General features: G+C 56.9%; 1 protein-coding gene across 1 annotated transcript in view; it reads right to left on the reverse strand.

Annotated features, from left to right (window-relative positions):
- Positions 1-14591, reverse strand: part of MYO18B (myosin XVIIIB) — a 54906-nt gene that overhangs the window by 37550 nt on the left and 2765 nt on the right. Inside the window, 17 exon segments of the mRNA XM_029961198.1 lie at positions 129-321; positions 1100-1283; positions 2050-2209; positions 2327-2474; positions 2895-2975; positions 4324-4516; positions 4825-4915; positions 5321-5491; positions 9100-9244; positions 10517-10580; positions 11134-11234; positions 12117-12259; positions 12933-13131; positions 13695-13760; positions 13763-13879; positions 14072-14184; positions 14404-14470. Of these exon segments, the coding sequence (XP_029817058.1) occupies positions 129-321; positions 1100-1283; positions 2050-2209; positions 2327-2474; positions 2895-2975; positions 4324-4516; positions 4825-4915; positions 5321-5491; positions 9100-9244; positions 10517-10580; positions 11134-11234; positions 12117-12259; positions 12933-13131; positions 13695-13760; positions 13763-13879; positions 14072-14184; positions 14404-14470 (2236 nt within the window).

Genomic DNA, 14591 nt, shown 5'->3' on the forward strand with positions numbered 1-14591 from the left:
TGTTTCTGAAATGGGTCTGGTAAGAAGCGGGCGATGGGCAGAGCCTGGAAGGGCTGAGGCAGGGGCAGGGTGGCAGTGGCGGGTGGGACGGGCACAGCCCGTGTGGCAGCGGCGGGGCCCGGACGTACCGACGCGGTGCAGGCGCAGGGCGTCCAGGAGCTGGGTCCCCTCCAGCTGGGTCCTCAGGGCCACCACGTCCAGCTGTGGGGCTGCATCGGGTGGTGCAGGGGGACGAGGGACTGGCCCTTCCGACCCCATTCCCGGGAGGAGGCAGTGGACAAAGTGCAGCTGAGACCGTCGGAGAAGGTTGGTGAGGGCGTCCTGTAGGGCAAACAGAGGTCAGTGGGGATGGAGGGGGACAAAGGGGCAGCACATGCTGGCAGTGGGAAATGCTCCCTGTGCACCTGCTGCAATGGGTCTGGGTAGGTGAAGGAGTCACCTCCAAGCCCTTAGGAAGCATATTAGGAACAGCTCTGGTCAGAGAGATGAACACAGGGGTGCTGGTCCTAAGACTCTTCTCTTATTTTCAGTTGATGAGATGCAAAAACTTACCAGGGTACATAGAATCATAGAATGCTTTGGGTTGGAAGGGACTTCAAAGATAATCATGGTTGAGGGACACTGGGTGTAGGGCTTGCCAGGGACAGAGACCCCAAAATTGGCTGGCCAGGGAGTCAGCAGAGCCTGAGCCTCATCTCCGAGAGAGAGTTTGGGCACCTAATTACAGCTGAGAGCAGCAGGAACTTGGCATGTGCCCAGCACTAAGGGGTAGTTTACTGTCTGAGTGCTTAAGAGGATTAAACTGCGGCACAGCAAGGTTCTGTGTAATCTGCTCATGATCTGTTTGCCTGTGATGCTCTCCCTGAGCGACAGCAGCGCTGAGGAAGCTCATGGTCACCCGTGGCCAGAGCAGCATCCCGGGTGAGACACAGCCACAGTGGTCACCCAGCTCCTGGGGCAGCAGGTGACTGATGGGGGGTGCAGGGCTCCTCCAGTAAGAAGGAGTGTGTCCAAGGCAGGGTCTCAGTGCAGGGTCACGATACTTCGTGCCATAAACCCCCCAACCCACAGCCACGAGGGTCCCGACAGCAGCACTCACCGCCTGCAGCTTGATCTGAGCACACACCGACCTCTTCCTCACAGCTGCGAAGCTGCTGGCGAAGGTCTTCCTCAGGCAGGTGTTGCGGTGCAGGGCGGCCTGGGATCGTCCCTCCAGCCCGGCCACGGCGCGGCAGGACAGCGGTGCCCGCGCGCGCGGCTGCACCAGCTCCCTCACGGCGGGGCTGCGGGGATGAGACATGGGATGGGGCACTGGGGTGGGAGACCTTGGCTTCCCAACCCCTTCTACAGGGATGCAACAGCCGGGGCCCCAAATTCAGATTTGTGCTGCTCTGTGGAGTGGAGAAGGGTGCTGAGACGCCCCTCACCCACTTTGCTCCTCTCTGGTCCGGGCACTGAGCTGTTCACTGCTGTAAAACCTCCTCTGAGTTGAAGCACAAAATGAAACAAGCCAGGAGAGTGCAAGCAGAAGGTTAAAATCCCCTGTGTGTGCAGACACCTGCAGCACCTCGGTTCCTTTTCAATTCCAATTTAGTTTTACAAGTTCCTAAAAGCAGTGGGAAAATCTGGGTAGTTGCTGCACAGGGAGCTGGTGATGTCTCATGGCTCTGACATGTGCTGGACCCCCAACAGGCCATGGCCTGGGACATGGACACCTTTCACTAGACCAGATTGCTCCAAACCCCATCCAACCCGGCCTTGAATACTTCCAGGGATGGGGCAGCCATAACTTCTTTTGGCAACCTGTGCCAGAGCCTCCGCACCCTCACAGGGAAGAATTTCTTCCCATCTAACCCTGCCCTCCGTCAGTGGAAAGCAATTCCCCCCCTTGTCCTGTGACACAGACACAATTCTGTGTCTCCCCCTCCATGACCAAAGCCAGGGCAGGTTTGCAATGTCCAGCCCCACCTTCATGGCAGGGTTATCCCCATCCCACTCCTGCGGGCACAGGGCTCACCACTGGCACTGCGAAACCTCCCTGGTACTTACACTGTGGAATGCTGCAGCACCTGGATGGCGTTCTGGGCTGAGAGGTTGAACTTGGCTTTGCTGACCCAGCCCGTGAGGTCGTAGCGCACGGGGTTGGTGCCCAGCTGGTGGGAGATCTCGAAGTGCAGCGCCTGCTCACACCGGCGCATGTGCCCGTCCCCTGCAACAGCGGCAGCAGCCCAGAGAAAGGTCAGATGTTTAATTGGCTGCATTTCTCAAATTTCCAAAGCCAAATGGCAATGCCAGAGGCTGGGCAGCCGAGCTGAGCCCAACTTACCCTCCTGGTCGGGTCCCTTCGTGGCGAAGTAGGAGCAGAGGCGGCTGAAGGCAGTGCTGTCCCCGGAGCCTGGGATCAGCACCTCCTCATCCAGGATCCACAGCAGCCCCCGGCGATCAGCCCCGGGGCTGCCTGGCAGCACCTGTGGCTGCTGAGGGAGACAGCCCTTGGTGCTGGGAAGGGGTAGGAGGGCTGTGGGCTCCAGTCACAGCCACGCCAGCCCACTCTCTCCAACCTGCTCCCACTGTCCAGCTGTGGCCATGAGACCCTCCTAGCCTGATCTATCTCTGTTCATCACCCTGAGCCCTACCCAGTGACAGTGCTCCAGAGGAGGCCATCATCCCGGCTCTGCAGCCAGGCTGGGAGGGGTGACAGGGAGCAGGGCTTGGCCAGGGAGGGTGCTTGTATTTTAAAAAGCCAAAAAATCTCCTGGTGGATGCTGTGCCCTTCCCTGCAACACTCCAGGCTGCTCTGGGACATTCCATAGGGTCCCTCTATGCCCTCTGAACCCACATTGCCCTGTGAAGGAGGATGCAGAGCTCCCATGGTGCCCACGGGGACAGGGTACCTGGGAGCAGCTCAGGTCGATGATGGACAGTGTGGCCAGTGGAGAGTGCTCTGGAAGATCAAAAGACACCTCAACATTTTCCTGGAAAACATCATTTAAAAGCTTGCTTCAGTCATGGTCTGGCATCTGGAAGCCAAGAGGAGATCCACTGCCAGGGGTGTGAAGGAAGGCAGGGATCCAGGGGAGCGGAGCCGCCACTGGAGCTGCCTCTGCTGTGACACAGAGGAATGGCCATGCCTGTCCCTGTGGGCAGGGCTATTGGGACCCCCTCACTCCATGGAATGGTGCTTTGGCTGTGTCAGACTGTGATAATAATTGATGTATTACAACTGATAATTATTTCTTAACAAGAAAGCAGCAAGAAAGCAATCAATTATTTAATTTGCAGCTTGCAGGTGTTGTTTTCCTCCCTCAGCCAAGGGCTGCAGGGCTCATCCCCCTTCCCAACAGCCCCAGCACCACATCTGGGAGGCCCCCAGAGGGGCAGGGGGAGCATGGCCTGAACTGGGGATGCTCAGCAAAAGCCATGGCTTCAGTGTCTCTCCATGGCAACATAGAGAGGATCTGCCAAGGAATATGGGTCTGCAGGCAGAGCAGAAAGCAGCAGGGGAGACCCAGTTTCTCTCTGCCAAAGGCATGTGCCACTGTCATCCCATGTGTGACCCAGCACTGGGAGTGAGCGATCCCAGGGCTCACAGAGCAGTCCTGGGGCTCACAGGGATGTGTCCTGCACTATCCTTAGCCAGCAGGAAAGCCCAGGCAAGAGGAGCCTGCGGAGCCCTCCAGCATTCCAGGCTCAGGCAATTACAGATTCATCACTAGTGAAGGGCACATCTATCCTTACTCGGCGCAGGTGATGTGTGAGTATTAAACCACGGGAATTCAACCATTTTCCCAGGGCTAGAGGCATTAAAGTAACTCCTGCAAGCCTAATAATAAGTTCATCTCTGCTTGTAGGTTTCTCAGCAGCTTATTTCTGCAGCAATTTATCATTTTCTTTTCTATTCTCTATTATTCATCATCTGAGGCAAAAGTCAGCTGTGCCAACAGAAGGGCACAGAGCCTCCTGAGCTGGAGCAAGTATATCATAGAATCCCAGAATGATTTGGGTTGGAAGAGGCCTTAAAAATCACCTAGTTCCAACGCCCCTGCCATGGGGGGTTCCACAAAGACACCAAGAGAGCCTGGCATCTCTGGCACGTCAGAAACAGCCAAGAGGATCCAGGACTGGGGTAGGAGGAAAAGAGAGACACAGCTCAAGCCTACAGTTCTGTACAGACTCCCCACTTCTGTGACACCCCTCCTGTTAAAGCTACTGAGTTATTCACTCACACCATGACAGGGCACAGGGATCCACTGGGCCAAAGGCAGCCCCGTCCCCAGGCACTGGGAAGTTGCTCCCCAGCTGCTCCCAGCCCTTGCTCCTCACCTCTCTGTACCTCTCCATCTCCAGAAGGAAGGTTTTCTCATAGAAGAGCCCCTGCAGCCGCTCCTGCACGTAGTTGTGGCACAGCTCTTCGAAGGTGGCCGCTCGCTCGGCCCGCTGGTGCCGCGGGTTCTGGAAGCCAGGGGTGTCCACCACGGCGATGGAAGCCATGGAGAGGTGCTGGGAGGAGAAGGACCTGGGAAAAGAATGACACACATCACTGGGATTTACCCACAGACAGCAGAAGTGATCCCAACCAGGTACTCATGGTGCCAGGTCTCCGTGCCAGGCTGCCTGTGCCGCAGGAGGGCAGGACACAGGAGGTCCCAAGTGCCAGTGTGCTCTCCCAGACAAAGATTTTCACACAACTTCCTATTTTTCCAGCAGGCAACAGTCACTTGCTTCATTCCTCTCTCCGGAGAGCCCCAGCAAAGATCCCTCCTCAGCAGCCCCTGGAGAAGGGGCTGCCACCCCCCAGCCCCCCAGTGCCCGGCAGTTCTGTACCTGTTGATCAGCGAGACGACAGCAGCAAAGAGCTCCTCGTAGAGCCCCGAGGCCATTCCCTCCACACACTCCACACCCGTCATCTTCGGCCCTGGCACAGGTGGAGGGAAGACCAGGCACAGACACGTCATTTCTTTCCAGCTGAGTTCAGCCAGCACAGAGCTGAGATGGTACTCATGATTGCAACCCACTCTGCTGCCCTCTCAGTTTGCCCCTTTTTATAGGCAGGGCTCTCACAGCGTTTAAGACAAATCACTTATCTAAATTCACCTGATCTTTGTGTGTCCCTAAGGAAAGACAGGCAGGGGCAGCTGGAAAACTGAGGGCAGCACAGTCAACGATTTAATTATTATTAACATACCTAAATGGGCCTCACTGCCTGAGAAGAACGAGGTGCATTGCCTCTCCACGCACACCCTCCACCAGCTCCCGGTGCAGCACCCCGCAATTCCCTATCCCCCAAAATAAAGGGAACAGGGATGCAGCATCCCAGTACCTGCTGGGCTCTCCTCAGCCAGGGGTGGCTGCCGGCCCCGAGCTGTCACCTGTGCCAGGATCTGCTTCAGGTGGTGTTTGAAGACGGCGGTGCTGAGCTCCTCCGGGTCACAGCCCAGCACCTCGGCGGCGCGGCTCGCGCTCTCAAACTTCATGAACTGCTTCCTGCCGACTGGGGAGGGGCACAGGGGCACAAGGGAGTCAGGCAGGGCCAGCACCAGCAGAGCTGGGTGCAGGCTCAATGTCTCCAGCAAACATCCCGCCTGTTCCCATGTGCATCTCCAAAATCAAAATTATTAAGGCCAAGTCCAGGGAGCAGATGAACCCTGCGACCCATCCAGGCTTCCACCAGCCAGGCATCACTGACACCGTGTGTTTCAAGAGTTTCAGTGGAGCAAACCAGCAGATGTGCTGATGGGAACTGATGGGATTACAAAGCAATCCCTTGAAATCCTGGATCACCTTTCTTGGCCCCAGCAGTGTTTGCTGTCCCGGCAGCCCAGGAGCAGCACTCCTCCCCACAGCAGTGGCAGAGCTCCACTTGGTACTTATATCCAGTGATAAGGACTCCAGCTTAATGATTAAAATCAATAGGGAAGTAATCTGCAGGATTAATCCTTTTACAAATCCAGGTGCTGTGGAGGCAGCTGGCCAGCATGTGCTCGGGAACATGGGGAATGAGCAGAAACAGGAGGAGGTAGGCAAAGTTGCCCAGAGACCTCAGGGTAGCACTTTTGGGTGGTGGATGAGAAGCCCGGGGGGTCACAGCTAAGATGGACCCTTAAAACACAGCTGGTGGCTGGTGGCAGGGGAGAGGCTTTGGGATGGAGAGCGAGAGGTGGCACATCCTGGGAAACCCATGGAGGACCTACTCTCAGCCAAGGGGATGCACAAAGCAGGGCTTGAGGGCTGGGTGCTGCTTCACAGCACACCCACAAGAGTCAACCCCCCTTTCCCTTCCCCTTTGATCCTTTCTCAGTATTTTCTATGCTGACTGAAGGACTCCAACATCAAGGGCTGTGCTGGAGCAGGCAGAGGAATTGCCTCAACACTCTCGGCTTTGATTTATTCTGTTTTCACTTGTTCTAATCTGAGCTGGCTGGACAGAGGCTGATTCCTGACAGACAAAAGATTTCTGCCTGCCAGTGAGCGGAGAGGCTGAGGAGCCAGGGCTGCACAGGCCTGCTGTGCCAGCCAGGCTCCCAGAGCTGGCATTCCACACTGGCCACTCCAGCACCCCGAGAAAAATGAGAGGCTCCACTCAGCCCCAGAGGAGCCCAGGCACCATTTCACACTTCATAGACTATAACCAGCAGCAGCATCACACAACCCTCTTGGGTGTAATGTGATGATGGAAAACTCACCAGCTTTAACACATAAAGGGAATTACTTTGGCCCATTTAATATTTAAGAGGAGCAGGAGGAAAACACAGGGTCAGCACCAGCCTTGCCCCGCTCACAGGGACCCCAGCTCAGCCTTTCCTGCAACAGCCTGTCTCTGCATTGCTCCATGCCTTGGTTTCCTGGATCTGAAACAGGGATGTTCCTTCTCCTGCCTCCCAGGGCATGATGCTCCCCTGGTACCACCACCCTCTGCAGGGTCTGGGGGAGCTCAGAGCCTTCCCCACCTGACCAGCAGGTTCCAGACCCCACCTCCTGTGTGGTTTCCTCCCTCTCAGGGGTTCAGGACCCTGGGTTTGCAGCAGCCTCACTGCAGTGACTGGGGGGGGTTGTTCTGACCACAACACAGACCTGCGGTAGCACCAGGAGGATTTGGTGACCTGCAGCTGCTGGAATCACATCACCTCCATTACAGGTGAGGGCTGGGAGCCCTCAGGAAGCCACAGGGCTTTATTTTTATATCAGCCAGCAAAAGGGACAGCTTGAGAGCGAGCTGAACGCCGACCCCTGCTGTGCCCCAAACCTCCCTCCCGCTTAAAGAGGCAGCGAATAAAGGAAAACAGGGGATATCCTGCAGCCCACAAAGGGACTGAAGCACTCAGGTGAATGGTACCCAGGATGCCCCGCTGGCCTCTGGCTTCCAGGCTGCTTTCCCACTAAAAGAGCTGCTCTAACACGTTTCAAAGGCAGCGGGAAGGGCTGACACCAGGATGGAGCAAAGCAGGCTTTTGAAATTCAACCTTTTCTTCTCGGTGTTTTTGTAGCTGCAAATGCATTTTCCACTCTCATCCAGGAAGAGGTGGTGCTGTTCCCTCCTGATTTATTCCTGAACAAACTGAATGTATGAGGAGAGAAGGGGAAAAGGTGCCTTTAACCCACCCTGGGGCCCATTTAACACGTGCCGGGGCCGCCGCGGGGGACGGGGATGGCTCCTGAATGCCGTAAAAAACCAGCACTGAGGTTCCCTTTGGTGAGATTTCAAGGAGAGGATTTTGAATACACAACATCAAAGGGCGTGAAAGGGGAAGGGAAGAGATGGCTATCCTGAGACAGGTTTAACCACATTAAAAGCCGGGTCGCCCCCACTGAGACTTCTGCTCCATCTGGCTTTGATCCATTTTTTATCCATATTTCCTTTCATTTCTCCCCTTTTGTTGACACACGATGGGGGAATCAATACCAGAGTGAGAGACACTGAGACATGCTCTGGTTGTTAATCCCACACCTGAGTGTGCCTGGGAGCCACAGCCCTGTCTGGACCCGTTGTTCCCATTCCTGTTCACGCTGAAAGAATTGCACAGTATTTGTTGGATACAGCGCTCAATTCCCTCCCAGACTTACAGGAGGCTCAGGACAGAATGTGCAGGAAGTCTGAGCAAAGCAGCTCAGCTTCCCCACCACCGTGACCATCCTTCCACCTGCCCTTGAGCTGAGCACTCCCCAAATGAGACGCGCCTCCAAAATTTGCTCTCCTGAAAACTCGCAGGCCAGAAGGGCCTTAATTTTTTTTTTGGCAAAAGCCTTCTCACACACATCAGCCTGAGACCAGGGGGTCATCTTTAGAAGTTGGAAGGGCATTAGGAGATGGAGATGGGGAAAGAGAACACCAGAGAGGAGAAAGAGAACTCTAAGTTATGCCAGCATCCATCCTTTTAAAACAATTAATAAATGATTAATGGCATAGATTACCATAAGATGTGTTATGACATGTTGCAGAGACATTTATAAATGTCTATGGCTTAGTTTATGGCAGCTTTTATGCAGCCCTCATAAACTGAAGTGTGTAAATCAATGTGGCTGCATCTAAAATGGGTTAGAGCACATCCTAAAATAATTTATAAGGGATAAGGCAATTTCTATTTGCCTGTATTAACAAAGTCTTTATAAATACAATCTTCATCCAGACTCAGCCTATTATAATTCAGTTACTGTGGCAGACACTCAAGAGATCATAAAATCAGTGCTACCTGAAGCTGTCCCTTTGCAGTGTCACTGGGGACAACGTGCAAAAGAACAAGTCACCCACCCTAGTCCTTCCCAAGGAGCTGGCACAAGGTGATGTCCTGCAGCCCTGTCCTATCCACATGCAGCTGGGGATCCCCTCCAGAAGCCCCAGCGGGACAGGGGACCAGCACCCCACATCACCCAGCCCCTCCATGGGTGACAAGGAGCTTGGAGCCACCAGAAATGGAACAGCCTTGGGATGAGCATCACCCCCGCACACCTCCCCATGTCCCACACCCCCCAGCACCAAACACCACCAGGACACGTCTCCTCCCCGCTCCAACCCCCAGCCCCGAGATGAGGTGTAAGGGATGGAGAGGCAGGAGCCCCCTCCCCTTTGCAGGAGCCCCCTCACCTTTGCAGGAGCCCCCTCACCTTTGCAGGCACCGGCGGCTCCCAGGTGGTAGATGCCGGCCAGGACGCGCCAGATGGCCGCCTGCTCCTCCGCGGTGATGCCCAGTGTGCCCATGGCAGCCCGGAGCTGGGCAAAGGCTGTTGAGGCTCTCTGCTTCTCCTCAGGCTGCAGGAGGGAAGACATGGGGGGGAACATCACCACCTCTGCCAGAGCATCATGGCATGGGTGGTACACGACAAAAGGGAGCATGGAAACCATCAGGCCAGCAAGGAAAAGGCAATAAGGGACCCTTGCAAACGTTTGGGCAGGTGGAGAAGTCCCCAACAGGTTCCTCAAGAGCCTGGTGTACATTGCCCTGTCATACGAGGACACGTAATTCCCACTTCGAGAGTGTCCACAGAGCAGCAGCTGGAGCTGTTTTATATCACAGAATCCCAGAGTGGTTTGGGTTGGAAGGGACCTTAAAGCTCAGCTCATCCCAACACCCTGCCATGGGCAGGGACATCTTCCACTAGACCAGGTTGCCCAAGGTTCCATCCAACCACATCCCCTCACTTCTCACCAAACACACCTGCCCACAGCTGTGCAGGTCCCAGCCACCAGCAGGACCTGCCATGTCCCACCTCCAGCACTCCTGCACTCCCTGAGCTGAAGTTGCTCTGTGCAGCCCTGGCGCTCCAGGCTCCAGCAGGCAGCATCCCACCTCGGCCAGGACCAGTGGGAAAACCCTCCATGCTGGGATGGGGAACCCACACAAATGGAGGGCTATGAAAAGAGAGTAAAACCCCATCTCTGAACCCAAATGTGCTGTATCAGCAGTGTGAGGACCTCACTGTGCCCTCCTTGGAGCTGCTGCTCCAGCAACTGATTCCCTTGGCTGCTGGACCGGCACAGGAGCTCCCTAATGAAGATGGAATATTGGATTCATTGATAGATGATGTAACTGTAAATTGCTGCAATTCATCCCAGCGCTTTGGCTCTGCAAAAGGCTCAGGCTAATGAGGGCTTGGAGCTGGGAATCAGCTGAGGAGCTTTTAGCCCCTAAAAATCACATTCTGGGCTCCCGAAAGGATACACTTGCTCCCGAGAGCTGCTGCTGCAGGGGAACATCAGGGCAGTGGACCCCAGAGCAGCAGAACCTCTTCCCAACCTGGCTGGGGCATTTCCAAAACCCAAGCACAGGTTCCAGGTAGAGCAGCCCCAGTCCCGACAGCTCCCCTGGGACTGTTAAAGGAGTGCTGAGGGCTGTTTGGGCAGACCCTTCCTCACATCCTGACATTCACTCCCTCCCTCCATGCTTCTAGTACAGAGGCATCATCACGAGTCACTCAGCACCCAAGGACCCCAAGATATCCTCTTACTGGGGGTGACAAAGGGAGTGCACTGCAGCATCCCACTGCAGGTGGACACAGGACTCCAGCATTTCTCTCTCCCTACCTTCGTGAATGGCTTGATCCCAAAGGAATTGCTCTCAGCCAGCTGGTGCAGATGCAGCATCGTCCTGGGAGTAGTTACAAAAAATGAGTCAAGCTCCTTCCTCACCTGCCCCAGTACCACCAATCCCCTGCCCTCCCCCTGGGAGCAGCTCTGGCACCCACAGAGCCCCTTTACAGCACCATCTGAGGGACCTGGGTGGGACAGGTCACCACAGAACTGCTCCATGCAGGGGGACGAGCTGGCACCTGACACACCAGGAGCCTTCACCCAGGGACACACAGCCTGGGGGGAACCAGAGTAAGAGGGAAAGGGATCCCTGTCTCACTTGTCACCTCAATTTCGGCTTTAGTGAAGAGGCAAAAAAGCGCCAGAAAATGCCCCTGTTTCATCAAAAATCTCTAATATAAGTGTATACAGACCCCTGCAGTGTCATTAACACAACAGTGTTAGTCACTGTTGTGACTTTCACAATCTCTTATCAGAGGGGTCTCAAAAATCCCACTAGATGGGGAGAATTTACATATATACAGTGGGGAGCCTCTGGGCAGAGGGTACCCACCAGCTGGACAGCCAGGGGGGAGTGGAGCCGCCTGGTGCCATGGGAGCCTCACACCCACCTCTCTGCCACATCCAGCCCTGCCAGCATCAGGGGGAACACGTTGAAGCTGCTCTCTCCATCAGGCTGCTGGGCAACACGGGCTCTCTCCAGCAGCAAGGTCTGGGGAGGGAACAGAGGGCACTGGAGATGGTAAGGTGCTACTGGGATCTGTCAAGGAGGGGTTGGATTTCTCCTTGCAGGGCCAAGGTTGGATTTGGAGGCTGCTCTTTCTGCCTAGGGCTGTGCAAGCAAATTGGGCCCCACGCATAGAGGGGCAACATTTCAGTCCATGAGTGCAGCACTCAAGGTCCCACCACACCTCCAGAGGTCTGAGCAGTGTGATGGCCCTGGCAAAGATACTGCAGGATCTGGATAAGTCATTGCCTGGGCTTGAAACAAGCTCAGATCAGCTCCAGCCTTGCCAAAATGTTCAGTGCCAGCGCTGACCCCAGAGCTGGGTGTGTGTGTCCCCCGCCAACTGTCCCATCCTCCCGTGAACATCCCAGGATGGTAATAGTGGCACATTCCCACTCCTGCACAAGGACAGCCCTGCCAGTGCCCAGGGCAGAGCAGGGGCAGCAGTGGGAAACCCTGGTGCTCCAGGTCTGTCCTCCCTCAGAGGAGGCCCGGGGGCATAGGCAGCTCTGATTAAAGAGCCTTTGATAAGAGCCCTGATGGTGATAAAAGCCCTCAGAGGTGTCAGCTTGAGGCGGCCGTGTGAGGTGCTGCTAATGAAACACTGAATTATACATTTCCTCATAAACATTTCATCCCAGCACTGCTCCGAGCTCCCTGCCAGGGAGGGGGGTGGGCTGACAGAGCTCCTGCTCAGGTGCCATTTAGGCACCTGTGGTCCAGGAGGAGCAGGGAGTGGAGCAGGGGGCAGAGCATCACTCCTTGCACCCAGCCTGGCCGGGAAGCACAGCACAGGAGTGGTTCGTCCCTACCTCGAGGACCCCCAGTTTCACCCACAGCCCTCCCATCTCACCAGGTGACAGATACCTGGAGATGAGCAGCGGTGATCTGGCCAGTGGCACTGAAATCCAGCGACAGGACCATGGAGAAGCGCGTGGAGCTGCTGTTCTGGCCAGTGGTCACTGACCCAAAGGCTGCCAGGACTGTGAACATTGCCTGGATCTTCTCCACTGCAAAACCAGCACCAGAGCCCCGCTGAGTCCTGCTGCATTCCTGGAGGAGGCATCTCCTCCTGGCTCACCTCTGCCTGCTCCTCCCAGGGGTCTGTCCCAGCACTCGGGAGCTGGCTGGGCATGGGGTCAGCATCCCACACCAGGGGAGCTGGTGCTTGCTGATAGGAAGGGGATGCGCTGTCCTGACCACACCTCCACCCTGGTCCGGGCCATTCGTCAGCCCTTTGCAGGAGCACCGTGTACCCAGAGAGCTCCGAAATCCAACCCTGCCCTCTAAAGCCACTGAGTGCTGAGCAGCACTTCCTCTCACGTCACCAGTAACCTGATCAGGTGGGAAAGTGCTGCCCCAAGCACGGCAATAATTCGAGTAATTCCCTCCTGGTGCTCATGCTGGTGTTTGTCAAAACAGCAAATCCCTTGGGTCTGCGATGGGGACCGTGGTGCTCACAGCCACACCGGCGACAGTGGCAATTGCAGCCACACCGGCCGCTCGGGAGGCACCCCAAGGAGCATGAATTAGGCCAGGAATGGGGAAACCCGAGGCCATTAGACGGAAACAGCATCACCTTTGTGTTTGGGTGCCCCCAGCCTGCGTAATCTCCATGTGTTTCCTCTGCCCAGCACCCAGCACTGTCTCTGTGGGGGCTGCCAGCAGCCCCCTGCCCTGTACCTGAGACTCTGCCGTCCACGCTGCCCGCCGTGCCCACCAGGTACTCCAGGGCACTCTGGCAGCACTTGGTCCTCCCGGCCCCGCTGTGCCCCAGGGGGATGATGGCCTGGTCCTGACGCTGCATCAGCAGGTTCCTGTAGGCTCTGTGTGCCAGCGAGGAGATGTGTGGGGGCAGGCTGTCCCGCTTCCCCCTGGGAGCCTGCGGGCAGGGAGAGAGTGGTAGAGCACAGCCCAAAACCAAACAGGTTTTTGTGGACAAAAACCTGAAGACATTCACACTCAGGGTGATGGGTTTCTCCCCACAGTGAAGAACCCCCCAAGACTGTGTCCCCAAGCATCTCTAGTCGTGAATGTTCTCAGAGCCCCTCCAGACCCGAGCATCCCTGGCCCTCAGGATCTTCAGAGCATCCCCCCTCCCCGAGCATCCCTGGTCCTGAGTGTCCTCAGTGCATCCCTCAGAGCACCCCTGATCTTGAGTGTCTCCAGAGCGTCCTTGGCCCGAGCGTTCCTGGTCCTGAGTGATCTCAGGGCATCCCCAGCCCTGAGCATCCTCAAAGCATCCCCGCCCCGAGCATTCCCGGTTCCGAGTGTCCCCAGAGCAACCCCCTGGTCCCAAGTGTCCCCAGAGCTCCCGCGCTGTGACGTCCCACGTGCCACCTGCCGGCAAACGCCACACCGGCGCCCTCCGCCACTGTCCCCACGGGGGTCAGGATGACGCTTCCCACGGGAGATCCGTGTTCGCACAGTTTCCCGCCCGCTCACCTGTCCCCGCGCCGCCCGGGCGGCGCGCGGGGCCGGCGCGATGGCACCGGCTGGGCCCGCGTTAGGTGGCAGGGCAGGCGGGCACGGAACCGCTGCCGGCAGTGTGTTCAGGCTACGCTGCACTCGTTCGCAGGCCTGATCAGCGCGGCCAGATCCTCGGCCTGATCCAGGCTGGGTGGGTTGGTCTGTGGGAGGAGAGCCAGAGACACCTCGAGCTCTGCTCTCATGGCACAGGCTGTGCCGGACCGCGCTGGCACCCCGACACCTGGGACCCAGCCAGCCTGGGGTGATGGCCTGAGAAGCATCATCGTGCCCAGGCACTGCCCTGCACCAGGGCTCCTGTTCCTGCACCAGCCCAAAATGGGGAGTGGGCTCACCCTCTGCACGCTGTCCTCGTCCACCTCGGTGACGGTGCCGTCCTCGTCCCGGCGCACCCTCACCCTCCCTGCTGGCAGCTCGGGTGTCCCCACATCTGGCTTCAGCTGCGTGGCTGCAATGAGAGGCTAATGAGGCTCTCCAGCCTGGCACAGCTGAGACAGGTCGGGGCAGAGCCCGCTGTGGCATGGGGAGATGCCAAGGGGTCAAATCCAACCATGGCTCCACTGGGGCATGGATGGGCACTGTACCAGCACAGCACCCAGTGCCCACCCTGCTCCCAACACATCTCAGCTCCAGTGCTGGAGAGCGAGGGCAGAGCAAGGCAAGTTACCGAGTGTGAACCCGTCCTGCTGGATGAGCCAGACCTTCTCCGCTTCGTACCAAACGTCCCTCGGAGCCTGCAGGGAGGATAGAGGGGAATTGGGCAAGAGTGGGAGGAAACTGAGCTGAACAAACTGCCTTTGCCCCCTGGACAGCAACACTTCCAGCCAGACCCCCTGGCCCTCTGCTTCCTGCCCG

Source organism: Manacus vitellinus, unplaced genomic scaffold (assembly GCF_001715985.3).
Source record: "Manacus vitellinus isolate BGI_N305 unplaced genomic scaffold, ASM171598v3 scaffold_31_pilon, whole genome shotgun sequence".
NCBI classification, from domain to species: domain Eukaryota; kingdom Metazoa; phylum Chordata; class Aves; order Passeriformes; family Pipridae; genus Manacus; species Manacus vitellinus.